The sequence below is a fragment of the Typopeltis vanoorti genome, chromosome 11 (genome assembly GCF_054136105.1).
Source record: "Typopeltis vanoorti isolate ZY-2024b chromosome 11, IOZ_Tvanoo_1.0, whole genome shotgun sequence".
In the NCBI taxonomy this organism is placed as follows: domain Eukaryota; kingdom Metazoa; phylum Arthropoda; class Arachnida; order Uropygi; family Thelyphonidae; genus Typopeltis; species Typopeltis vanoorti.
The window spans coordinates 13724613-13751870 of NC_143559.1; the positions used below are offsets into that span (position 1 = coordinate 13724613).

General features: G+C 35.3%; 1 protein-coding gene across 1 annotated transcript in view; it reads right to left on the reverse strand.

The window, feature by feature from the left end:
• The window catches only part of LOC150101312 (tyrosine-protein kinase Fer-like), a 272304-nt gene that overhangs the window by 169316 nt on the left and 75730 nt on the right, over positions 1-27258 (reverse strand). The window contains exons 9-10 of the mRNA XM_090400764.1: positions 25107-25199; positions 8052-8144 (exon numbers count right to left, since the gene is read on the reverse strand). Coding sequence (XP_090256890.1) covers positions 8052-8144; positions 25107-25199 — 186 coding nt within the window. The remainder of the gene's footprint in view (positions 1-8051; positions 8145-25106; positions 25200-27258) is intronic.

Genomic DNA, 27258 nt, shown 5'->3' on the forward strand with positions numbered 1-27258 from the left:
TGTGTAAGCTGTGAAAGTTACAGTTCTACTAAGGTAGAAATGGAAAAAATTTTTTGAGGCTTTAGAGAAAGCAACTGACACAATGAAAAAAAAAAGTTGATCCTTGTTTGGGATCTAAATAGCAGAGTAGGAAATGATTGTCAGACATACAAAAAATATTTTGGAAAAATTTGGAGGAAAGAGCAAAGCTAATAATAATGGCAAATACCTTTTGGATTTCTACTCAAGACATGGACTGGTCATTACTAACACAATGTTCCAACATAAAAATGTGCATATATTCACATGGAGAGAAGAGGAAAGAAATAAAAAAAGTCTCATTGACTATGTTATTGTTGATAGTGATGTTTTCTAGCTGGTGCAGGACAATAGAGTGTACAGAGGATTTGTGAATGAAAGTGATCGCCATTTAGTCTTGAGCATGATAAAATTGAATTTCATATTGAAAAGAAAATAAAAGAAAGTTTTAAAGTGAATAAAAGTCGAGCAGCTCTCAGATGTGAACTGCAGACTAAAATACACAAACATTATTCAAGAAAAAAATGAAAGAGTTTGAGAACAGGAACCAAACTTTGAAGATTCAGCCGGAGAGGCATGTGGTGAGGTTCTCTGCAAGGATAGAAAAATTAGAACTGTATGGTAGACACAGGATGTTAAAGAGGCAGTGAAGGAAAAGAGGAAGGCATATTGCAAGTCCTGGTGAATAAGTCAGCTTGTGCTCTTAGGGAATATAGAACAAATGGAAGAAAGCTAAACACTGTAAAACTAGCTAAACAAAAAAGTCACTGGAAGCCTTTTTCTAAGTAAGAACATATGGTGGTGTAAAATTCTTACAGTAGCTGCACTGCATAGTTCAGAAGGCCTTGACAAAAGGATGAATTCCAGATGATTGGAGTAGAACTCTTATAGTACCCATATATACAAAAAAGGAAATAAAACTGTGAGCATTACAAAATGTATTTCCTTACTAAGTGTTCCTGGTAAGATTTATATAAATATAATTGAGAAGCAAATGTGGAAGGGAAGCTTGGTGAGGAATAAGCTGGATTCAGGCCAAATAAAGGGTGTCAGGATCAGATTTTCACTTTATGACAAATAGTAGAAATCGTTGGAATACAACAAGGATCTGTACCTAAGTTTTTGTAGATCTGGAAAAGGTCTTCTCACTGATCTAAACTGTGGACTCCAAAAGGAAATAAATAGAAAAGTTCAACTTGCCTGGAGTGCATTCAGTAAATTGAAAAGCATTTTTCATAACAATAATGTCCCACTCTGTTTAAAAAGGAATACATTTAACCAGTGTATATTTCCAGTCATCATGTATGGTTGTGAAACTTGGTCTCTAACAAAAGCACTAGCAATAACTCAAAGAAAAATCGAGAGTGGTTGATGCTAGGCATCACATTAAAAGACAGGAAACGAAACACCTGGATAAGAAGCCAGGCTGATATCACTAACATCATTCTTCACCACAAGCGACTAAAATGGAAATGGGCCAGACATCTATTCAGAAGAGAATATGAGTGATGGACACCATACTAACAAACTGGATTCCAAAAGAAGGGAAACAATGATAAGGATATCCTAAAAGAAGGTGGAGTGATGAATTGTCAAATTTTGTTGAGAAAAATTGGTCATCCACTGCCAAAAATAGAGAAAGGTCGAAGGAACTGGAGGAGGCCTTCGTCCAGCAGTTGAGAGAAAATGGCTGAAAAGAAGATGATGTGGAAAAGGCATACGACAAGATGCCAAGAAAAAAGCTTTCAAAATGCTACTGTTGTGTATGATATCAACTGGACATCATATCAAACAATACTTTGTGTTTATTTCAGTTATAAGTCGGCAGTTAGAATTGAAAGAAGTATAGGAAGATTGTTTAATGTTAAATCTGGTGTCAGACAAGGATACATATACCAGCTACTATTCATTATCTATATGGATCATATTAGGGGGGGGGTGCTTAAGGGTCAAAGCTGTATAACTGAGAGAAGACCTCCACATCGCCTTTAAAGGAATGCGGAGAACCGACCAGGGCTTCGGACTTAATGTCCAATCCTCACCTTCTCGTGGTGCACCCTGTTGGGTATCTACCTGGATACTGAACGAACGAGGATGGGCTGGAAATTTGGGATTTAGTCGACCAAATTGTATTCTTATTGGTTAAACCAAAATAAAAAATGATGGTACAACATGACAAAATTTAATGCCAGCTGGGGCATCGCCCGGTTAAACAAGGCCCCATTGTTTTCGCCATGGAACCAGGGCGAACAGCGAAAAGTCAGCTACTATAACAAATCTGAAAACAAACCCCAACTGAACATCACTAGAGTTAAAGATCGGTACTATCAACATAAGAAGCCTGAATGCCAAAGAAATGGAGCTAGCTAAGGAATTAGATAAGTACCAGATCGACATAATAGGGGTGACTGAAACAAAAAAGACAAAAACTGGTGAGATCTTTCTGAGCAATAAATACAAAAAGTTATATTCAGGCAATGACAATCAAGGAAAAGAAGGCGTAGCTATAGTATTCAACACAAAATATGAGGCTAATCTTCTTGAATGGCAGTCAGTCTCAAGTAGAGTAATGTTGGCAAATATGAGAATGGGGAACTGGAGAATTAGACTTATTTGTGCCTATAGTCCCACAGAAGGTTCTACTAAGGTAGAAGTGGAGGAATTTTTTGATACTTGAGAAAAAGCAATTGACACAATGAAAAGGGAAAAGTTGGTCCTTGTTGGGGATCTAAATAGCAGAGTAGGAAATGACTGTCAGACATACAAAAATATTTTGGCAAAATTTGGAGAAAAGAGCAAAGCTAATAATAATAGCAAATATCTGTTGGATTTCTGCTCAGGACATGGAATGGTTATTACTAACACCATGTTCCAACATAAAAATGTGCACAAATTCACATGGAGAGAAGAGGCAAAGAATAAGAAAAGTCTCATTGACTACGTTATTGTTGATAGTGATGTTTTCTCACTGGTGCAGGACACCAGACTGTACAGAGGATTTGAAATTGGAAGTGATCACTATTTAGTCTTGAGCAGGATAAAATTGAATTTCATATTGAAAAGAATAACATGTAAGAAAGTTTTAAAGTGTTTAAAAGTTGAGCAGCTCTCAGATGTGAACTGTAGACTAAAATACACAAAGATTATTGAAGAAATGAAAGAGTTTGAGAACAGGAATCAAACCTTGGAGATTCAGTGGCAAACCTTAAAGAAAGCCCTGATTGATTCAGCTAGAGAGGCATGTGGTGAAGTTGTCTGCAAGGATAGAAAAATTAGAACTCCATGGTGGACACAGGAAGTTAAAGAGGCAGTGAAGGAAAAGAAGAAAGCATATCAAAAGTTCCTGGCAAATAAGTCAACTTTCGCTCTTAGAGAATACAGAGACAAATGCAAGAATGCTAAACACTGTGTAAAACTAGCTAAACAAAAGTCATGGGATGACTTTGGCAAGAATATAGAAAATAAATATCAAGAGGGTGACAAAATATTTTGGAGGTTATTGAAGAACCTTAGAAATTTAGGAAAGAGTATTGTAAAAGGAGTTAGAAATGATAAAAGTGACATGAAAATGGGAGAAAAAGATATCCTTGAAGAATGGAGTAATTACTTTGAAAAACTGCTAAATGAAACAAGCAGTGATGACAGCACAGTGGTAAAAAACACTAACTAGGCATGCAGTCAGGAATATATATCCATACTTAAAGTAGAAAAAGCCATCAAAGTCTTGAAATGTGGAAAGGCAGCAGGAGTAGATGATATTCGACCAGAAATGCTGAAGTATAGTGGTATAAGAGTCTTACAGGGGCTACACTGCATAGTTCAGAAAGCCTGGACAGAGAGATAAATTCTCGATGACTGGAGCAGAGCTCTCATAGTACCCATATATAAAAAAAGGAAATAAAGACTAAGCATTATATCAAGCAATACTTAGTCTTTATTTGAGTTGTAAGTCAGCAGTTAGAATTGAAGGAAGTACAGGAAGATGGTTTAATGTTAAATCTGGTGTGAGACAAGGATGTACATTATCCCATCTGTTATTCATTATCTATATGGATCACATCATGAAGGAAAGTGGTATTAAACATGATATCAAAATCAGAGATGTTAATGTCAGCTCTTAGCTTTATGCAGATGATGTTATACTTCTAAATAAATCCGCTACAAGTCTGCAGGATTCTCTGACTAAATTGAATAACTGTTGTAATAGATATGGTATGAAGGTCAGCAATAAAAACACAAAGACAATGAAAATAGGCAGAATCATTGAAAATGTCAACTGTGTTGTGAATGGAGAACCTGTGGAACAAGTAAAACATTTCAGTTACTTTGCACGATTTTTAGTGAAGATGGTAAATCAAATATGGAAATAGACAACAGAATCAGCAAAACTGGTGTGGTGGGAAGTTAATTGAATAAATTCATATGGAATAAGAGAGAAATTAGTCGGAACACTAAATTAGCTGAAATGTTTTACTTGTTCCACAGGTTCTCCATTCACAACACAGTTGACATTTTCAATGATTCTGCCTAACTTATGGATCTGAGAGCTGGGTCAGAAGTAAAACACTTGACCAAAGACTAGAGACTGTAGATATGAGTCCTGAGAAAGATTATAGGCGTGAATAGATGGCATCAATGGCAATATCATATTAAAAACAAGGATATTAGGAAAGAACTTGACATTGTCAGCATCTAGGAATGCATTAGCAGAACTAATCTCAGGTGGTATGGTCACTTAAACAGAATGGGCGAAGAAAGATTAGCAAAACAAGTGTTCTCTGCCAGGTCGGCAGCAAAAAGACCCAGAGGAAGACCAAAATATAGGTGGATTGATACGGTACAAAGTGCCTTACATGATAGAAATATAAGATCTGATAATGTTGGAGTCTTGACAAGTAACAGACTGATTTGGAGGAAAATTGTAGATAGGAAGTTAGTAATGATGTAATTTTTTCATGTAGTACTAACATATCCTATACACCCCTTGACGGTACATGGTAGGAATTTGATGATGATCACATTATGAAGGAAAGTGGTATTAAACCTGATATCAAAATTGGAGATGTTAATCTCAGCTCTTTACTTTATGTGGATGATGTTATAATTCTAAATAAATCCACTAGAAGTCTGCCAGATTCCCTGACTAAATTGAATAACTGTTGTAATACATTTGGTATGAAGGTCAGCAATAACAAGACAAAGACAATAAAAATAGGCAGAAGCATTGAAACTATCAACTGCACTGTGAATGAAAAAAATCATACAGAACAAGTAAAACATTTCAGCTATTTAGGCACAATTTTTAGTGAAGATGGCAAATTAAATATGTAAATAATGAGCAGAATCAAAAAAGTTGGTATAGTAAGGAACCAGATGAAAATTGTCCCTAATGGAATAAGAGAGAAATTAGTCAAACCACTAAATTATCTGTATACAAGACAGTGTTCAAACCAATTTTAACTTATGGATCTGAGAGGTGGGTCAGAAATAAAACACTTGATCAAAGACTAGAGACTGCAAATACGAGAGTCCTGAGAAAGATTATGGGCATGACCAGATGACATCAAAGGCAATATCATATTAAAAACAAGGATATCAATAAAGAACTAACATTATTAGCATCCAGGAATGTGTTAGCAGAGCTAATCTCAGGTGGTATGGTCACTTTAACAGAATGAGACAGGAAAGATTAGCAAAACAAATGTTCTCTGCCCAGCTAGCAGGAAAAAGACCTAGAGGAAAACCATAGATGGATTGATACAGTAAAAAGTGCCTTAGAAGACAGAAATATAAGATCTGATAATGTTCAAGTCTTGACAGGTAACAGACTGATTTGGAGGAAAATTGTAGATAGGAAGTTAGTGATGATGTAAGTTTTTCATGTAGTTCTATCATAATATCCTGTACACCCCTTGAGGGTACATGCCAGGAATTTGATAATGATAATGATGATTCTTCAATCGATGTTACCTGTTCACTTCTAATTTTTTTTTTTTTTTTCAGAACTCTTCATATCTGTTATCTCTAGTCTTTGATCAAGTGCTTTATTTGTAACTCAACTCTCAAATACATAACTTAAAAAACTGATTTGAACACTGTCTTGCATATTGTTTTTTGTGTTTTTAACTAATTGCTCTCTTATTCCACATAAATTTATTCAACGGCTCCCCACCATACCAGCTTTGCTTATTCTGTTTGCAATTTCCAAATTTAATTTGCTATCTTGACTATAGATTGTAACTAAATAGCAAAAATATTTTACTTTTAAATGAATCACAATAATTAGATCATGTCTTGGTCGCAGCTGAAGTATATGATATTACACTATTAGTGTTGAAAGGAACAATTAGAGAAAGTTGTGTAGATAAAAAAATAATTAAAAATATTCACATATTTCAAGAAAATAATCAAATATGAACTTGCTGGAATGAAGAAGTTTTGTCTGGTTTCAAAGAACTCTGTGTTTTGTGTCAACAGCATGAAAAGCAAAGCTAGACTTGTCTGATTACATATTAGATTGCTTTTAATTTTATTCAGTTCATCTAACAAAATGAAATCAGAAGAGCAGATCATATGAGCTCTATTTACAAGACTTTTGATAATAGCTATCTTCTGTAATGAATAATGGTGGGAGAACAAATGAACGTATTTGTCAGTAAATAATTATGAATTATTCACTACTGAATGTGAATCCATTAACTGACTACCCTTTTTTGGATACCTAAATAATTCATAATCCCACTGATGATGATGAATTTTCAGTTTATCAGAAACCAACCTTTACTGACAGAAACATTCACTCATCCTCCAACATTCATGATGGAAGAATGGGTATTATTAAGAGTCTTGTACATAGAGTTCATATGATCTGCTCTTCTGATTCCCTTTTGTTAGATGAACTGAATAAAATTAAAAGCAATCTGATATGTTATGGATGTGAAAAGAATTTCAATACCCTACCTTGACAGTAAGGCCTAAGTGTGGCAGGCCTTACTATCATTCTTTCCACTTCTACAGGAAAAATCTCCTAGAATGAAAACAGCCCCAAACAGTCTGTAGGTTTCATAGAACTCACTATCTTAATCAGGTCTATCTATGTTAGGTGCAGAAACCACTATAATTGACACACTGGTAGGACGAGCCTTAAGTCCAATAAAAAGTATCTAGTTCGCTTACAGACTTATAACCACGAAGTTGTCTTGCTTGACTTTTCATCAGTACCACAGCTACCCTATGGTGAGAATAAGTCAGCAGGATATATCAGTTGATATGCCAAGAACAACCTTTTACAACTACCAAGAAATCTGAATCTGACCTTGAAGAGCCAACAGGTGATGCACAACAGCTTTATCCTGTAAAGTCTGAACCCTACCTCATTATGGACCTTCCTGTGGTGTAGCCTGTTTCCACAAAAGGGACCCTGGCATGTCAGTGAGCATTTCTGAAAAAAAAAAAAGCATATCTTTTTTTTTTTCTTCATCATAAAAGGAAGAAGGTGACTTTGTTTGGAACCGTACAGCTAAATACTGAGATTTCTTGAAGTTAAGTCAATAACTTAATTCATCTTGTAGTATACAAAATTATCATATTTTTAAACATTCCATATTTGTAGGATGAGGCTAAATGCCCTTAGCATGCAAAAAGCACAGCTGCAAAGTTATAGCACAGATATTTAAAACTGTATATGCTTGGATATAATATGGATGTAAGCAAGAAGAATCTACTCTACTTTCTTGTAAAAACAATTTTACCGACCAGAGGGAGGGGAAAGGTAATTCTACAGAATAGAAATTATGTCTTGTTATCCTGCAATGCATGAATGACCATTATTTTAAGATCACAGAGCTGCTTTAAGTTCATGCTGTCAATGTAATTCATTTAAAATAGGAGCATCAAAATACTGACACAGCTTGGAAATTTTCCATAGATATCTCAAATTTCACCTTGGATACATATAGACGTGATGAACAATGCAATTCTAATAGGTAGTCGCACAATCTAAAATCCAAAAATTACTTATAATAGAAACTCACCTCATTAGATGAATGTGGATTATTTGCAGAATTCTCAGGTGAAGAATATTCTTCTCCTTCTTGAACAGATGAAGGTAAGGCTTCTGAAGGTACCTGAAGGGGTAGGGAAAAAAGTATACAGTTATGCATTTTTTTCTTTTTCTCCACTGAATTGGTTAATAGAAAATGAAGCTATTTCCTTCCCCTCCTCTTCTTCTTTCTATATATGTTTATACGTCTATGTAGCGATGGTGCCAGGTGAAACGACATTCAACTTTTCCTAATCCCTACCTATTGCATTGCAAACAGACCCGAAGAGGTTACACTAAAGAAAACCACAACTGCACAACCAAATGTTTCAGCATGCTCTCATCTGAAACAATCATTCCAAGCATAATTTTAACCCAATATTTAGTTTTGATAGTATCTTAACATCGCCCTGATTGAAGAAGACACAGCAAGGCTGGAACAGACATTGCAAACACTATACACAGAAGGAAAAAGATATGGACTAAATGTCAACTTTGAAAAAACTCCTGTCAGGTGTCTTCTCCCTCCAGGAGATTGACTACCATGTGTCACCACCATGTCTTATTCTGCACCTCTCTGCTGCATTCCACATATGAGAGATGGGTCCAGTCTTCTATATTTTTCATCCACTCCAGTCTTTGTCTTCCTCATTCTCTCAACAGTTCCTTCGAGAAGTGTCCTTTGTAGGCGGTTATGTCTCAGAATATGTCCAAAATATCTGACTTTTCTCTTTTTAATTTCTTTCATCAGGCTCCTGTTTACATTTGCCATCTCTAGTACCTCTTTATTTGTCTTTCCATGATATTCTCATAATTCTTCACAGCATCCACATTTCAAAGGGTTCCAGTTTTTTTACACTCAGATTGGAGAGTGTCCATGTCTCTACTCCATATAATAATGTAGACCATATGTAGCATTTGGAGATTCTTAGTCTAGTTTTCAGATTTAATTCTCTAGATGTTAGTAGATTTTTCATCCTGTTGGAAGTTGGCTTTGCAATTTCAATCCTTTTTCTAATTTCATTTTCTGTCCTGCCATTCTCTGTGATCAAGTGTCCGAGGTATATGTATTTTTGCACCTGTTCTAATTTATTTCCTTTTATATTGATGCATATTTTTGGTATTTTCTTTCCTCTTGAAATTATCATGATTTCTGTCTTTTTAAAGTTGAAACTGAAGCCATACTGTTCGCTATACTTGAGGGTTTCATTTATAAGAGTTTTGAGGTCATATTTGTTTTCAGCTAGAAGAACAGTGTCATCTGCATATCTTAAGCTATTAATATTTCTGCCCCCTACAGTGATTCCTTTGAGGTTACTAAGTTTATTAAATATTTCTTCTGTGTACAGGTTAAAGAGAATCGGAGAAAAGACACAGCCTTGTCTCACACCTTTCTGAACTGGGAATTCTTCTGAGGTCTCTCTATTTATTCTCAAAGATGCAGTCTGTTCCCAGTAAAGATTAATTAATAGCCTAATGTCTTTTCCATCCATGCCTATTTTGAAAGGATTTCAATTAATTGTTCATGTTGGACATTGTCGAATGCCTTTTTGTAATCTATGAAGCAGAGGTACACATCTTTTTGTTTATCAAGATGTCTTTCTATGATGGTTCTGATGTTGAAAATACCTTCTCTTGTACCTACATTTTCCTTGAAGCCACTTTGTGTATCATTTATTTCTATGTTTATTTTAATTTTATTTCTTTCAAGAATAACGTTTAGGATGACTTTTGATACTTGACTGATGAGGCTGATTGTCCCGAACTCTTCACATCTTGTAGCTTTTGATTTTTTGGGAATTGGAACAAAAATTGAGTGATTAATATCTTTGGGTAGAAATCCAGTCTCATATATTTTATTGCATAATTTTGTTAAAAATTTCAGTCCTCCTCGATCGAGCACCCTCAACCATTCTGCCAAGATGTTATCTATTACTGCAGCTTTATGTGGTTTTAGTTTTCTAACGGCATTTTCAACTTCATAGAGTAAAATGGATGGTATTTCTAATTCAGTCTGTTTAGGAATATAATTTCTTTGTTGTTCATATAATTTCCTTATATATTCAATCCATCTTTCCATGATTTCTTTTCTATCCATTAGAATATGGTCTCTTGAGTCTCTAATGACACTTGCATGGTTTGCTGTATTTGTCCTGCTTGTCATTTCTCTGCTTCTGCGTTTTCTATATCTATACATTTATATTTAATCCATTCCTCTTTGGCTTTCCTGCATTCTTTTTTTATTTCTTTATTCATGCTTTTATATTCAGGTTTGTTCTTTAACTTTTTTTCTTTGTTCCATCAACGTCAGTAGTTTTTCATTCATCCAAGGTTTATTCCTTTTCCTTTTTCATTGTGGCAGTGTATTTTTGACTGCTTCATTGATGCTATTCTTGAATGTTTGCCAGTTCATGTTAATTTCATCAATTGGTGTTCTATTTTCTGTGAGTTGTGGTGTCAGACTTGTTAAGGGATTTTGTGAATTCTTTTATAAAGAAGTCTTTAACTTCTTGGTTGTTAAGTGAGTCTGAATTATAAGTTTCTCTTATGAATGGTTGGCTTGGTATCTTAAGTTTTATTTTAATTTTTGCAATCACTGGGTTGTGGTCCGATTCTATGTCTGCTCCAGGATATGTTTTTGTTTGTGTTATTCCATTTTGGAAACTTTTGCTTATTATTATATAGTAAATTTGGTTTCTATAGATGTCCCCAGGGCTTTTCCAGGTATATAGTCTTCTGGGAGGATGTTTAAACAATGTGTTGGTAATTATTAGGTCATTTGTTTCACAGAATTGAATTAATCTTTCACCTCTTTCATTTCTGATTCCAAGCCCTTGGTTTCCCATGCAAAATGAGATTTTTTCCGAGCCCACTTTTGCATTTAGTTCGCCCATCATTATAATAACATCATCTGACTTAGCACTGGAGATTGCAGTTTGGATGTCTTCATAAAATTGTTCCAACTCTTCATCTGGGTGATCTTGGGTTGGTGCATATACTTGGATAATATACAGGTTGAATGGCTGTGCAGTTATTTTGGCTGTTCTGATTCTGTCATTTATGGGCCAATATCCCTGTAGAGATTTTGCAATTCTGTTACTTAGGACAAGTGCTACTCCATTAAGGTATAAGTCACTGCCAGAGTAGATTATAGTGCGATTTTTTCTTATTATTATGCCTGTATCTGTCCACCTCAATTCACTGATACCTGCAATATCGGCCTTCATCACTTCTAATTCCTGGAATAGGTTATCTAATTTGCCCTGCCTCGTAGAGTGTTCTGACATTCCATGTTACTATTTTCAAGAGATTGCTCCTGGTTTTCAGACAAGGGACATCTGAGAATATCCTCCCTGGAGGGTTTGGGATATTATCTTCATACACTACCTTAGTAGTTCTTGTCTTACAATTTCGGTTTCAAGCTCTTCTTCCCTGTAACTATAAGAGCTGATGGTTGCAGGAGTCTCAACCACATCTCTAACTTCATATTGTGACATGGTGTGTTTCATGGTTGACAATGGATAAATACGTGGTGAGGCTCCAATCTCTTCCATGACAGCTGGCCACAAATCTCTTAGATGTCAGGAGTGTGCCCTCGATGTGCCACACATCTTGCTGTCATGCCCTTGATCAGCCAGTGTTGATTCTTCTGTCATCTTGGCCATTCCAGACTTCGTGCACATAAAGAGTGACATTCCCTATTTACAGCATTCTATATTGCTGATACCCTCACTTAGTTTAGTCTGCCAGTCGAGGCGGTTTACCGGGGTGTGGCCGTTGGTGTGCACTACCAACTTCTTGGAGCCATAAGTGAGAGTTGAGTGTATGTGAGGACCAGAGCCCAACATCCTGACCCTGAGATCAGCGGCTGACATCGATACTAAGGTGCTACCTCTCCATACACCCCATTTAGTGAAAAAACTAAAACAATGATATTCGGACAACGGGAGTTACTGAACAGAGTTACGATAGACAGATTTCAACTGGAAAATGTGGAACACTTCACATATCTTGGATGCCACATGACGCATGACTTGGACCCCAAAAAAGAGATAAAAATCAGAATAGCCAGAGCAACAACTATTTTAAAAGTCATGGACAAAATATGGCCAAGCTATAAAGATGCAAACTAAACTGTGCATTGTAGAAACCTGTATCATCAGCAGCATGCTCTATGGATGCAAGGCCTGGGTATTCCTGAGAGAATCTGAAAGGAGGATATTGGCATTTGAGAGGAAGTGCTATAGAAAGATCATAAGATCTTGAGAATAAGCTGGATACAGAAAGTGAACAATGAGGAAATCTACAGACGAATACAACCAAAAGAAAATCTGATCCAGAAAATAATCAAAAGGAAACTACGTCTTATTTGGCCATATATGTAGAATGAGTGATGAGAGAAAATTAAAAACGTTGCTGTTTGGAATGATTGAAGGAAAGAACAAAAGAGGAAGACCAGAGAATGGGGCGATGATCAAATGGTGCAGAAACCCTATACACCAACTGAGTCATCTTGCACAAAATAGAATGCAATGGAAGAATCATATCAAGATGGCAGCAGACACCTACGGGCATTGGACCCATGGTTGTTGATAATGATGATGATGAGTATCTTAACAAGAAAGAACAAGGAACTTGAGCATCATTGACAAAAAGTCAATCATATTGTTCATATTCTTATACAAGAATGCAGAAATGAATATGACTAAGGAACAAAAACAACTGCAGAGAACAACAATTTACTGGAAATACCAATTACACTGGTGAAAATGTTCTATTTAAAATGTTAGTAATGGAAGAATGACTGAATAAATGCCCACATGTGATGAGATCTGAAAACAAAGTTTTTTTCTAAAGAACTGTTGTTAAGGTAGAAAATAAAGTAAAAGCAACAATTAATTTTTAACAACAAAACCACTACTTAACATTTTTGTTAACAACCAAATACTAACAATAAATTTGTCAGTATTCTAGGAAACACAGCAAAGTGAAGGAAAGAGGATTGGGAAACACTAACGAGCAGAGGAAGGAACCCTATAGTATTTATTTTCAACTGCCCTACAATATATAAATGTTCTGTTTCTCATGAACTATATTTTCTTAAATGTCATACACACACATAAATTAAGACAGGAAGCCAATTCAGGAAAAGAAAAAAAAAATTCATTTAAGTATAAAAATATGGTCAGTCCTCAACTCCCAACCCCTCCACAATGTACAGCCACTTCCAGTCAAGTCAACCATACCTTTTCATGGTGTGTGGCCAGTTTCTAGCAACTGCAAGCATTCCCATTGCAAAGAGATATCTTCCTAGTTGGAGGAATATGCCAACTAGACCTACTAAGTGGACTCTTGAAGTGACTGTTGCCATGTTTGGTTCCCACAGTGAGAGTTTTGCCTGTATTCCTGACTGCATGCCCGGTCAGTGTTTTTTACCACTGTGCTGTCATCACTGCTTGTTTCATTTAGTAGTTTTTCAAAGTAATTACTCCATACTTAAAGGATATCTTTTTCTACCGTTTTCATGTCACCTTTATCATCTCTAACTCCTTTTACAGCACTCTTTCCTCCATTCCTATGCTTCTTTAACAACCTCCACAATATTTTGCCACCTTCTTGATATTTATTTTCTATATTCTTGCCAAAGTCCTCCCATGACTTTTGTTTAGCTAGTTTTACACAGTGGTTAGCATTCTTGCATTTGTCTCTATATTCTCTAAGATCACAAGCTGACTTATTTGACAGGAACTTTTGATATCCTTTCTTCTTTTCCTTCACTGCCTCTTTAACTTCCTGTGTCCACCAGGGAGTTCTAATTTTTTTTTATCCTTGCAGACAACCTCACCACATGCCTCTCTTGCAGAATCAATTAATGTTTTCTTCAGAGTTTGCCACTGAATCTCCAAGGTATGATTCCTGTTCTCAAACCCTTTCATTTTTTCTTCAATAATCTTTGTGTATTTTTGTCTACAGTTCACATCTGAGAGCTGCCCAACTTTTATTTGCTTTAAAACTTTCTTACATGTTATTCTTTTCAATATGAAATTCAATTTTATCCTGCTCAAGACTAAATAGTGATCATTTCTAATTTCAAATCCTCTGTACACGCTGGTGTCTTGCAAGGGGGAAAAACATCACTATCAACAATAACATAGTCAATGAGACTTTTCTTATTCCTAGCCTCTTCTCTCCATGTGAATTTGTGCACATTTTTATGTTGGAATATGGTGTTAGTAATAACCAGTCCATGTCCTGAGCAGAAATCCAACAGATATTTGCTTTGCTCTTTCCTCCAAATTTTCCCAAAATATTTTTGTATGTCTCACAATCATTTCCTACTCTGCTATTTAGATCCCCAACAAGGACCAACTTTTACTTTTTCATTGTGTCAGTTGCTTTTTCTAAAGCCTCAAAAAATTCCTCCACTTCTACCTTAGTAGAACCTTCTGTGGGACCATAGGCACAAATAAGTCTCATTGTCCAGTTCCCCATTCTCATATTTGCCCACATTACTCTACTTGAGACTGACTGCCATTCAAGAAGATTAGCCTCGTATTTTGTGTTGAATACTATGGCTACTCCTTTTCCTTGATTGTCATTGCCTGAATATAATATAACCTGAATATATATGTGTACTTATATGAGTAATTTTTGTGTGAACATGTTGCTCTGTAGATTAATTTATTTTGTAGCCTAATAGATAATAATAATAACAAGACTCTAGCTTTGATGTAGTAAGTTTTTTTTCCCACTGAAGGTCAGGCCAATAGTTTTAATGGTTGACCAAATCAATGTAATTTTATCATAACATGCAGATTGCAGTGCAGCTTTTTTCTTTGTATACATGTGTATATCAGATGATGACCTTAATGTGAAAGTCGAAAAGTCAAATGATTATTTGGGTTTATATTAAACTGAAGTTTCACTCAAACACAGTAGTTAAACCTTTCAAATGCCATGTAAGCTAGATTTAAAACTAAAGCACTACAGGAGAGAAAAAAAAAAAAATCACAATTTCCCCAAATTTTAGGAATTATTAAATCATTTTAATAGGTCACTGCAATACTTTTTTTAAATAAATGTTATATTTATAAATACTTCAATATAATAATTGTGTGTTGTTCTAGGGAAGTGTTTCTCAAGGTGTGGTATGCATATCCCCATAGGTTTATGAAAGTCTTCAGGGGATATGTGGCACTCTTTAAAAAACAATTACTTTTTTTTTTTCACTTTCATATTTTTTGTCGTGGTATTGTTGCAAATAAGTACAAATCTATTCTATAATTAATTTTTTTTGTAACTAAAAAATCTGAATGAAGTTTAAAAGTTTAAACTTCATCTCATTAAACTTTTTTTTATTATTGAAATTTTAAATTTTGTAATTTTTTTTTTCTACTGCATATTGGATTCATATAAATAAAAATGTATTTAATAATTAAAAAAATTGTTTCACATGTTTGTAATTTATTATAACATAATTATTAAAAACTACATACCTTTATAATTATTAGTGTTAGAATGAAATAGTATTACAACTTCTCCCAAAGTGCCTTTGTCTGAAAGGCTATGTGGATGTTACTAAAATTTTCAAGGGATATGTGAGAACTGAAAGTTTAGGAAACACTATTCTAGGGAATCCCACTGTTGGCGTTAATCCCATGTTGAGCTAATCCAGATTTATATGGTTTAATCAATTAATCTGCCTGTATGACCAAAATAAGTTGCACGAACATGGGATTTGGCATATGCTAGACCACTGTTTCTTAACCAGTGTTCCACGAACAGGTTACAAATGTTCCGCCGGTGAAAATGTCACATGACACAGTTCTGATCCTAACAACTGAAGATCGCTATGTGCATTGACTTCTAAACCAATAGAATATCATTTATAGATCATGTGTTTGCAGGAAGGGAGGAGGGAAGAAGCATCTCTTTTACAGTCATTCAGTGATGTGTGTTGTGTAATATCATAATAGTGCACAGTTCATTTTAAATTTTTATTTGGTTTGTGGGTTGTCTAACATCGAGTAGCACACAATGGGTAAATTTATCATTAAACGGAAACATGATTCTGAGACAAATAATAATGATGGGGAAAGTACAACTGGAAGTAGTATTAATGACGTTGCTGCAAATACATTCTCATACAGAAGACAGCATTATACGAATTATACTATGAAAAATTAATAGGTAATATTCGGATGAATATTTAAGTTGCGGTTTTACATGGATCAGTGAGAAGAATGTCCTATTCCCCAATGCATTGTATGTGGGGGAATAAAATAATGCAATGGTTCCTGCTAAGTTGAAATGCCACTTTACTACAAAGCACACCAATCTTGCTTCAAACTAAAGATTATTTCAAGAGATTGTTGGACATGCAAATTAAACAAGTAAAATATTTTGAAAAGACTGTTAAAACTTCCGATAAGGCACATCTTGCATCATATAAAAGAGCTGAATTAATTGCTGTAAAATTAAAACCACATACTATAGCAATCTCTTATTTTACCAGCATGTTGTAAAACAATAAACATTATTTACTAATACACCGCTGCCATACAGAGTTTGCTTACGGAAAATACACATCTCTGATGCTTCAAGTTCTCTAGTACTGAGAGTTTTTGCTCTTAGGTTTCTGTCTAGTCTCTGACGAAAACCAATGAGCTTGAAACAGCTGTCAGACTAGTGAAACCTATCAAAATGGACCAATAGAAGCCAATATATGGGCGCTTTTAGCGTTTGTGCTTTTCCTATTAGGTTCGGCTAGGGCAACTTGTAGCATGGCGGCAGTGTATTCCCGCAAGCTCTCTGGTCAATTTTTGCATGAAACTTTTACCGTTTCTGTGTTCGGATTTGAAATAATATTGGATTTAATATCCACTTAATTTAAATAAACATTATATTTGGTGAAGCAAAAAAGGAAATTATGAAAATTCCTCATTTGGCCGATACAATAAAAAATAAAATTAAAGATATGTCAGATGATATTGAGAAAACAGTTGCAATAAACTTTCCAAACAACATTTTGCTTTACAAATTGATGAGTCCACTGACATTAGCAGTAAAGCTCATATACTAGGATTTCATTTCATTAATCAAAACAGAATAGTGAATCAATTTCTATTCTGCAGAGAACTTCCCGAATGTAAAAAGGACAAGATATTTTTGACTCTATTATGTCAAATGTTGAAAATTTCATGAGAGCTGTGTGTAGGAATTTGTATGGACGGTGCTCCATCAATGGTAGGCTCGATTAAAGGCTTTATTACTCTTGCAAAGAAAAGAAACATCTACACACTGTTTTTTGCACAGAGAATCCCTAGTTTCAAAAACATTACCGACAATAATAAAACCTGTACCAGACAAGGTTGCAAATATGGTAAATTACATCAAGTCAGACCTTTAAAAGCATGCTTTTTTAAAAAAAAGCTTTGCATATGTATGTTAGCCAAGGATGAATCTTTGCTTTTGCACACCGAAATAAGATGGTTATCCAGGGGGCAAAGCGCTTTACCGAATTATTGGTCTTTTTTTCAAAATGAAAAGATTTCAAGTTACTTTCCTTCCTTAAATACACACAAGTGTGAATTTTAGTTACAAGAAGAACAATTACGAGTTACTCATAGTTACATTGTCAATGGATCGTACTCTAAAAATGAAATTCTCTGCAATAACTCTTGAAGAATTTTGGATTTTTAACCCAAACCGAATACCCAGCTCTCTCTACAAGGGCACTGAAAATTTTGCTAGTTCTCAACATCATATTTGTGTGAGCTCAGTTTCTCAATATTAACCAATGCAAAAACTAAAAAGCGTGAAAGACTTACTAATATAGACAAAGATATGAGGGTAGCTATATCACATATTAGACCTGATATTGATGAAATCTGCAAAGTCAACAAGCTCAAGTATCGCATTAAAATAAGTTACATTTTTATAAAAGGAAAGTCAATGCATATTTTTATTGTTAGTTTTATGACTCTAATGCTTTTGGTGTTCCCCAAATTTTTCTTATAATCAAAAGTGTTCCGTGACTTCGAAAAGGTTAAGAACTACTGTGCTAGACAGTAATAAGGAGAGGGCTTCTCCTTTGGTAATAGCTGACAGATTTGTCAATGTTTTTGATAAGACGAAGATTATAGTAAGCTGAAATTGCAGAATTTTAGCAACATATTCAGAAATGTCTTTTACACAAGGAATCGCCATTTTGTGAATTTTATCTTCATTTGGAAAAGTGGAGCAGATATTTTTTAATTTGTCATTGAGTTATAATCATTGAGAAAGGCAGTAGGCAGTTTACCTAACAATTTCTTGTTGGAAGAGCTCCTTGTAAAGAATATATTTCATGGGTCTCTTAATACCAAAGATTTACATATTCTATATTTTTTGCACTGATGATTGGTGATGTTTACAGAGATGAAAATAGAGAGAACCATCCTTTTCAAATTTGAGGCAGAGATCTGAAAGCCTGTAGGCAGATACATTCACAAACTCTCCCCCCACCATCCTGCTCAACAATATGGCATTATTAAAATTCTAATCGAGAGAGCCCACAATCTTTGTTCCAGTGGAACCACCCTTACAACTGAGCTTGACCATATACACAACACTTTCCTCTCCAATGGCTACAGAGATCACAGTATTAAAAAAATAATCAGTTCCTCCCCATTCCCAGTCTTCTCTTCAGAAAGAGTTTAGAAATGCCATCACCATACCCTACATCCATAGTACATAAAAAAAAAAAAAAAAAAGCCAAAATTTTAAAAAAGTACAACCTACAGACAGCATTTAAGCCCCACCACAAACTTGCTACCCTTATCCATTCTACAAAAGATCAGCCCCCCCCCCCCCAGTGCCTGGAGTTTATAAAGCACCCTGTTCCTGTAAGCTGGTGTAATTTGGTCAGACAGGCAGATCAGCAACCATCCACCTGGAGGAACACAAGTCATACATCTGCAACCACGACTATGATCAGGCCAACCATGTCTTGGATAGAACCCACAGGATCTCATGAAAAAAAAAACACCATGCTCCACCACAGCAAATTCAAAAAAGAGAGACTATTTTTAGAATCAGCAGCAGCTCTCAGAAATCAACCAAATCTTAATAAATAAGGTGCATTAAGCTTCCTAAGATTTGGGAAAAACACTTATCATCGGAGATCCCACCTTACATTCCAGGCCACCTACAACCGCCCGTTGAGGGCACTCCACCTAGATAGGCCTTTAGAGTCACCCATGTGGTTGGGCTTAGTATTGTATGGTATTTGTGTATGTGTTACATTAGTTTTTTTGTGATCATTGATCTAAACTGTGGACTCCAAAAGGAAATAAACAGGAGAGTTCAATGTGCCTGGGGTGCATTCAGAAAATTGAAAAGCATTTTTCAAAACAATGCTGTCCCACTTTGTTTAAAAAGGAAGACATTTAACCAGTGTATACTTCCAGTCATCACATATGGTTGTGAAACTTGGTCGCTAACAAACTCAAAGAAAAATGGAGAGGTTGATGCTAGGCATCACATTAAAAGATAAGAAGCCAGACTCATATCACTGACAACATTCTTCACCATAAGCGACTAAAATGAAAATGGGCCAGACATCTATCCAAGAGAGAAGATGCGTGATGGACCACTATAGTAACGAACTAGATTCCAAAAGAAGAGAAACGAGGCCGAGGATGTCCTAAAAGAAGGTGGAATAATGAACTGTCAAAACTTATTGGGAAAAATTGGTCAGCCGTTGCCAAGTACAGAGAAAGGTGGAAAGAACTGGAGGAGGCCTTCGTCCAGCATTGGGCAGAAAATTTCATCTCGATGACTGAGACGAAATATAAAAAATTCATATTTGACGTCCGTAGACGCTGTATGGTCGCTGCCATACCTCACATGGTTTTGGCAATGATGACTTCTGCTACAATAAGTGGTAGGGTCGCAGATTCCCTTTCCACACAAAGTTTGTAGGACAATCACAAACATCCATACCCATGGCGGGATTTGAACCCGCAGCCTTTTGGCTGGAGAGCGGACACGCTAACCACTCGGCCAACCATAGGAAGTGTTAAATTCCTTTTTAATCCTTTCTGAGTGCTGTATACAATCCATTAAGCCTCCAACATGATGTTCTCACAGCACTTAAGCCTCTACACATGGATAATAATGTTACACATACTTCATGTGCATATTTTTTGACTGTGCGGAACATAACTTTGTACCTACCATTAAAATTGAGTTCATTTTACACCGATTCAGTTTATGTCCGTTTTTTCAGGAACAGAAGTGAGGTGTAAACCGAGGGCTACTTGAACTTTAGATAGAAAAGTCATCAAAAACTTGAAATGCAGAAAAGAAGCTATAGTAGATAATATTTGACAAGAAATGCTTAAGTATGGAGGTATAAAAGTTCTGCAAAATTCGGAAGGCCTGGTCAGAAGGTTGAATCCCAGATGAATAAAGTAGAGCTTTAATAGTTCCCATCTATAAAAAAAGGAAATAAAACTGAATGTGAAAATTATAGAGGTATTTCTCTATTAAGGGTTCTAGGTTAGATTTATCCAACCATACTTGAAAAGAGTTGCAGTGGTTCTCAATAAGGAATGGAGAAGAAGAGTAATCAACTCAGTAAAACGTAGCAGCAGATTAATAATGGTAAAACTAGAAGCAAAAGTAACAAATATTATAATAATACAAGCTTACATGCCTACTAGCGACCACAGCGATGGTGAAGTTGAGAGTGTATATGTAGATATTGAGAATTTAATCAAACTCACCAAAAAGGAAGATAATCTTATTGACATGGGTGATTGGAATGCAGTCATTGGTGAAAGCAAAGATGGTAGAGAGGTGGGAAAGTACGGACTTGGATGCTGAACTGAAAGAGGAGACAGACTTTTGGAGTTCTGCCACCAATTCAATCTGATCATTACTAATACCTGGTATGAGGTACAAAAAGAAGAAGGTATACTTGGAAAATGCCAGGGAATATAGGAAGATACCAAATAGATTATATTATGACAAGAAATAGATTAAAAAATCAAGTAAAATCATGCAAAAGTTACCTGGTAGCTGATGTTGACAGTGACCACAATTTGGTTTTATTGAAATATAATCTGAAATTTAAAAAGCTGTCACAACCAAGGAAAAGGCCCAAATGGAACATAAATAACCTGAAAACAGAGGAAAACCATAGAAACTATAAACAGCAAACTGATGAAAGCATTAAAACTAGAGAGAGGGAAAAGAAAAATGGACTCATTTGAAGGATACAATCAAGGCTGCCAACAACTGCATAGGATTAATGAACAAGCAAATAAAAAAGTCATGGATCACCCAGGACATTCTAGATCTAATAGATGAAAGAAGGAAATAGAAAACCTCCCTAAAGGAAAAGAAAGCAAAGACAAATATAAACATATAAAAAATATGATAAATAGAAAGTGTAAAGAAGCAAAAGAACAATGGTATACAGAAAAATGTATACCATAGAAAATAAATATTAGGAGGGTTGATAAATATACTGAAGGCTACTGAAAAAGATTACAAATGAAGGAAAAAAAGTAAAAAGAATCTGATGATAAATATCATCAGATTCTTTTCTGATGATATTTATCATCAGAAAAATGAAGATAATAACAATAAATTTAGTTTAATCCTTTATCCAAGTGTGAGCAAACAAAGTTTGTGCCTGAAAATATCTTCAGGACTGAGGTAAGGTAGTACAACCCCGGGCAACTCGCAGCAAAGGTGGATCAAGCTCTCAACTCCTTGTCTCAGTATCTCCCATAATGCACAGCACATCTCCTTGTGGACATGTATACTGCTATGCATTAAGGGGGGGGCACTATCCATGGGTGCATTATGGGAGATACTGAGACAAGGATTTGAGAGCTTGATCCACCTTTGCTGCGAGATGCCTGGGGTTGTACTACCTTACCTCAGTCCTGAAGATATTTTCAGGTGCAAACTTTGTTTGCTCACAGTTGGATAAAGGATTAAACTAAATTTATTATAGTCTAACCAAATGAAAAATAAACTTTCAACATCTTTCTTTAAATCCAGAGTAATTTAATAATAAGGTGGCACACCTTTTGACAACTCCTATAGGTAAGGATGACCTCTCCTATTGCTTCTGCCTTAGTATCTCCACTATAGGCCTGGCTCCCACTGACAAGACCTCAATAAAGGTCAAAAGAGGTATGGGTAGTGGCTCCCCCTTAATGCACAGTGGTATACATGTCCACAAGGAGATGTGCTGTGCATTATGGAAGATACTGAGACAAGGAGTTGAGAGCTTGATCTACCTTTGCTGTAAGTTTCCCAGTGTTGTACTACCTTACCTCAGTCCTGAAGATATTTTCAGGTGCAAACTTTGTTTGCTCACACTTGGATAAAGGATTAAACTAAATTTATTATAGTCTAACCAAGTGAAAAATAAACTTTCAACATAATAACAGAATCATCTGGAGAAAAACTGTTGATGTAATGGCATTACTTTTTCATGTAGCCTATAGTAGTTAGTAATGGCATTACTTTTTCATGTAGCCTATAGTAGTTATCCTGTACATCCCTTGAGGGTACATCTCAGAAATTTGATGACAAATAGTTGAGAAATATGACAAGTCTGTGCTTAATTTTTGTAGATCTGGATAAGGAATATCACAAGGTGCCCAGAGAAGGTCTTTTCAAGATGGCAGGAAAGCGACCTGGTGGAAGACCAAGGTATAAGTAGAATGATTCAGTCAGAAGTGCCTCAGAAGCGCAAAATGTTAGATATGACAATATTTCAGTGCTGACAAGTAGCAGAATGATTTCGAGGAAACTTGTGGATAGGAAGTTAATAATGATGTAAACTTAATCATGTAGGGCTGTCATAGTGGGTTGAACACCATTTGAGGATACATATCAGGAAACTGATGATGACGAAACTGTGAACCTCCTGATGTGTTCTGTTAATATGCCATCTTCTCCAGACATTTTATTATTCTTTGTGAACTTGAGGGCTTTCTGTAATTCTTTCATCATAGGTGGTTCCGTATCAGCCTCATCTAAATATACATAGTCTTGCTATTAAAAACTGTTACAACCTCTGCAAAATGTTGCACTGATCACAGTCAACATTTGCATGTTTATCAGTAGAGAGAGAGAGTTGTCTAGCTCTATGGGTAAACATGCAGTGGGTAGATTATGGGAACTGTGTAGCTGTAATAGCACTTCAAAAGGCTGGAAAGCAGGCACCTGTTATTTTCAGCATGCTAAAAACACTCAGAATCAGTAGGATGCTTATGTATTAGACTATTAACTGTTATAATGATAGAGAAGACATATCTGATGCCAAAGAACAGGTCAACCACAATGCATTAGGACACAACAGCTTGTGAAGGCATGCCTCTGCAGTATTCCTGTAAGAATGCAGAAAGTGATGTCATGAGAGATGAATGTTTTGCAAAGAATGATGTCATGTGTACTAACTGATGATCTTGGGGTGAGAGTCTATCATCGTTCTACTGAACACTTCCTCACACCACAATGTATGAAGCAGAGGGTGATAATATCAAAGGCACTTCTCTGGTTGTAACGTCTCACATATACAGAGATATGTATGCGAGAAGATTTTCACCACTGAAGAGTTGTTTAACTGCCAAAAACAATCTGGTATATGTCTCAGATGGTCATATAGCACATGCCATAGCAACCAGGATTCAGAAAGGTTATCATGTCTTCACCCCAAGTCAGTGATAGTTTGGTGGGAGATTATCCAAGTTGCATTTCTGCAAGAAAGTGTATTAAGATGCTGTGCTGGAACCTTTTCATTCCAGCTGTGGTATGGCCCCTGGACAACACCTTGCAGGGGCTGAGTCCAACAGGACTCAGCCCCTGCATACAAGGCAAAGACCACATAACAGTGGTTGGAAGCGAATGTGATCGAACACATATCAGCATCAGATTGGCTATATGGAAGTTGTGATCTGAATCTGTTAGACTTCAAATTGTGGTTGGAGCTTGAGAGAGTAGCCTGCAAGAAACAACACCCCAGCATCACCAGCCTGAAGGTGGATTTGGAGCAAACAGTGACAGCGTTTCCATTGGATATTGTGCATACCACCATCGATATGTTGCCTCACAGACTTTAGGTATGAATGAAGGCAAAAGGGGAACATTTCAAATATTGAGTGCTGTTATATGCATGTTATACATGTGGTTTGTATGTGCTGAAAGCTGATTTACTGATAAATCATATGTGATAAATGATTTACTGATAGATTAAAGGTTTATGCTTTGTTCAAGTTGTAATATTATTTATGGCTAGAATAGGTAGTAGAGGATTTGTATCCTCTAATTTGCTCGTGTATAGGTCCCTATAAAATTCACTACATATTTTTATTATTTCTTCTCTATTGTATTGTACTGTACTATTCCTTGCTTATTTTTCAATTTTGGAATCCATTTTTTTTCTTCCATATAACCATTTTCCGTTTTCTATTATGTTCCAAACTGCACTTAAATTATCTGATGTCATTTTTGATTTCTTTTCTAACCAACTTTTTCATTTTCATAAATTCTATATTGTCCTTGCATCTCTTTTTTTCTTAATTCTTCCCTTTTTTGATTAGATCACGTGTCTGTAAAGTACATTTTTCTCTACAAGTTTTATTTGCTGGTAACGATTTTCTTAAACTTTTAGTAACTTCTATTTTGTTGCAATTTCCTCCAATCTATCCTGATTCATTCATACTTTTTCTCCTCAACTTTTCTTCCATAATTTCCTCAAATTTTTCTTTGTGGTATATTATATCTTCGCTTTTTAGTGTGGTTTTTCATTAACAATTTAAATTTCTCCCTCTTTATGTTTATTTTTATCCTTGCTCTCACCATATATAAATAAAAGCAAACTCATGATAGTTCAGGCATTTAAGGATATAAAACAGTTATGCAAAACAGCTAATCATTTTAGTAGCATATATGAAGTTATGCATTTTTTTCTCTCTCTATGTACAACTGTATCTGCTGAAAAAGTATATTATATTACTAGTTCTAATCAATACATCACCTGCTTCTTTTGAAAAGGCTGTCTTAATTTTTCCATCAACAATTTAGCTGATTTCCGACTAACCAAGTTACGATTCAGTGTATCCAAGTCTTTCTGAAAACAATATAAGAACTTATTAATTTCACTAATTTTAATACATTCTCTTTAATGAGGATGTGTTTTAGCTGCTTGCAGAAGAAAATTAAATTACACATATTAATATACATGATTCAGTTCATAGCTCTCAATCACACCATTCTGTTGAAAGAAATATTGAAATATGATATTGCAGACTATCTCGAATAATCTAAACTGTGAGAGCTTCATTGAGATTGGAATATTCAACCACTAACTATAAAAAACAACATGCTACTGGAATCATATAGGGTGCCGAAGCCAGTAAATTGAAAAAGCATTCCTCTTTAAAACAAAAAGTTAAGCATATAATAGATGAAACTGACTCGCATTAAGAGGATACTTAGGTCAAGAAAGCTACAAAATTCAGGTCGAAGTTAACTGACCACCTATGACCATAAGTATTTTGATTGGAAAGACTATGGTTTGGATCTCATCTAGGATTTTCCCCTTCTAGATACCAAAGTGCCTAGAAGGGGAAATTTATTAAATATTTATAAAAATAAAAATTTAATTTTAGTACATAGCTAATACATAACTAACAGCTGTAGTATGCTAGCTATAGATGAAATTCAATAATAATTTAAACTGAACCAAATATAACCAATGTTTCAATGTTCAGGAATTCTTTCTGAAGAGGAAAATTCCATAGAAAAACATGATTGTATCAAGACAACTTTTAATTGAAAACAATCGGCTTCTGTCTTTCATTATAGCATTCCTTAGAGTTTCACTAGCTAGGAGGCTATTTTTGGATATCTGGATCTTCACTGGTATCAGCTAATAATTTTAATAGCATATATGAAGTTATGTATTTTTTTTTTCTCTCTATGTACAACTGTATCTGCTGAAAAAGTATATTATATTACTAGTTCTAATTACATCACCTGCGAACCAGTAACCAGTGAACTGGTAATGATAGAAACCCAGTTGTGATAACAGACAACAAACATCAAGTGTCTTATCTTGTATCATAAGTGTATAGCCAATTTGTAGTACACCGTGGAAAATTTAGTGATAGTTTATACCAATGAAGTGTTTTCTTTCTTTGTACCAACAAAGCACAAAGAGCTGAAAGTTTCATCATATACTAAGTATAATGAAAGATAATATGTAGATCTCATTCAGGAAGCATGTCTTTTAATTACAGTAGGTCAATACCAAGAAAACTCATACTGTAGGTAACCAGTGATTTTGAGCAACATGAAGCTATTCTACTTTCTCTAACTTTTATTTCTATATTAATGCAATTTTTGATTGTTTATATTCTGAAATAAGGATTTCTGATGATGGATTCAATTCTGTTAATAATTAAAATATAATTATTATCAGAAGATTTCAGCAGCTCGAATTATCACCAAATTTTAAAGCATTTTTTTAAAATATCAGTCCAAAGTGCCAACACAGACATACCTTTTTTTCTTAATTTTGTCTCTTATCCTGTTTTTGCGTAGCCTAGTTGAAGTAGTTATGGCGAGTAAGTAGGATAGTGCTATGAATACATAAAATGAAACAAGTTATATGATTAAGAGAACGTGCTCAAGAATGAGTCTTCGTGTCAGTGGCTTGATTTGGTTTTGTAATAGAGACCTGGGATTTATTAACACGGACTATGAGGCCAGTTTGACTGGTTTGCTTGTTATGCAGAAAGAAAAACTCCACAGCTGCTTAAGGGTCACAGCTGTATAACTGGGAGGAGACCTCCATGTTTCAAGGAATGCAGAGAACCAACCAGGTCTTCTGACCTAATGTTTAATCTTCATCTTTTAATGGGACATGCTGTGTGATATCTAGTTGGATACTGAACAAATGAGGATGGGCTGATAATTTGGGATTTAGCTGACCAAATTGGATTCTTATTGCCTTAGACCACAATGCCGAAGGATGGTACAATATGACAAAATTTCATGTAGGCTGGGTGTCACCAGGTTTAACAAAGTCCCTGTTGTTACTGCCAGGGAACCACGGCAAACAGTGCAAAGTCAGCTACTAGAACTAATCCTGGAACACATCCAAATTCAACATCAGCAGAATTCAA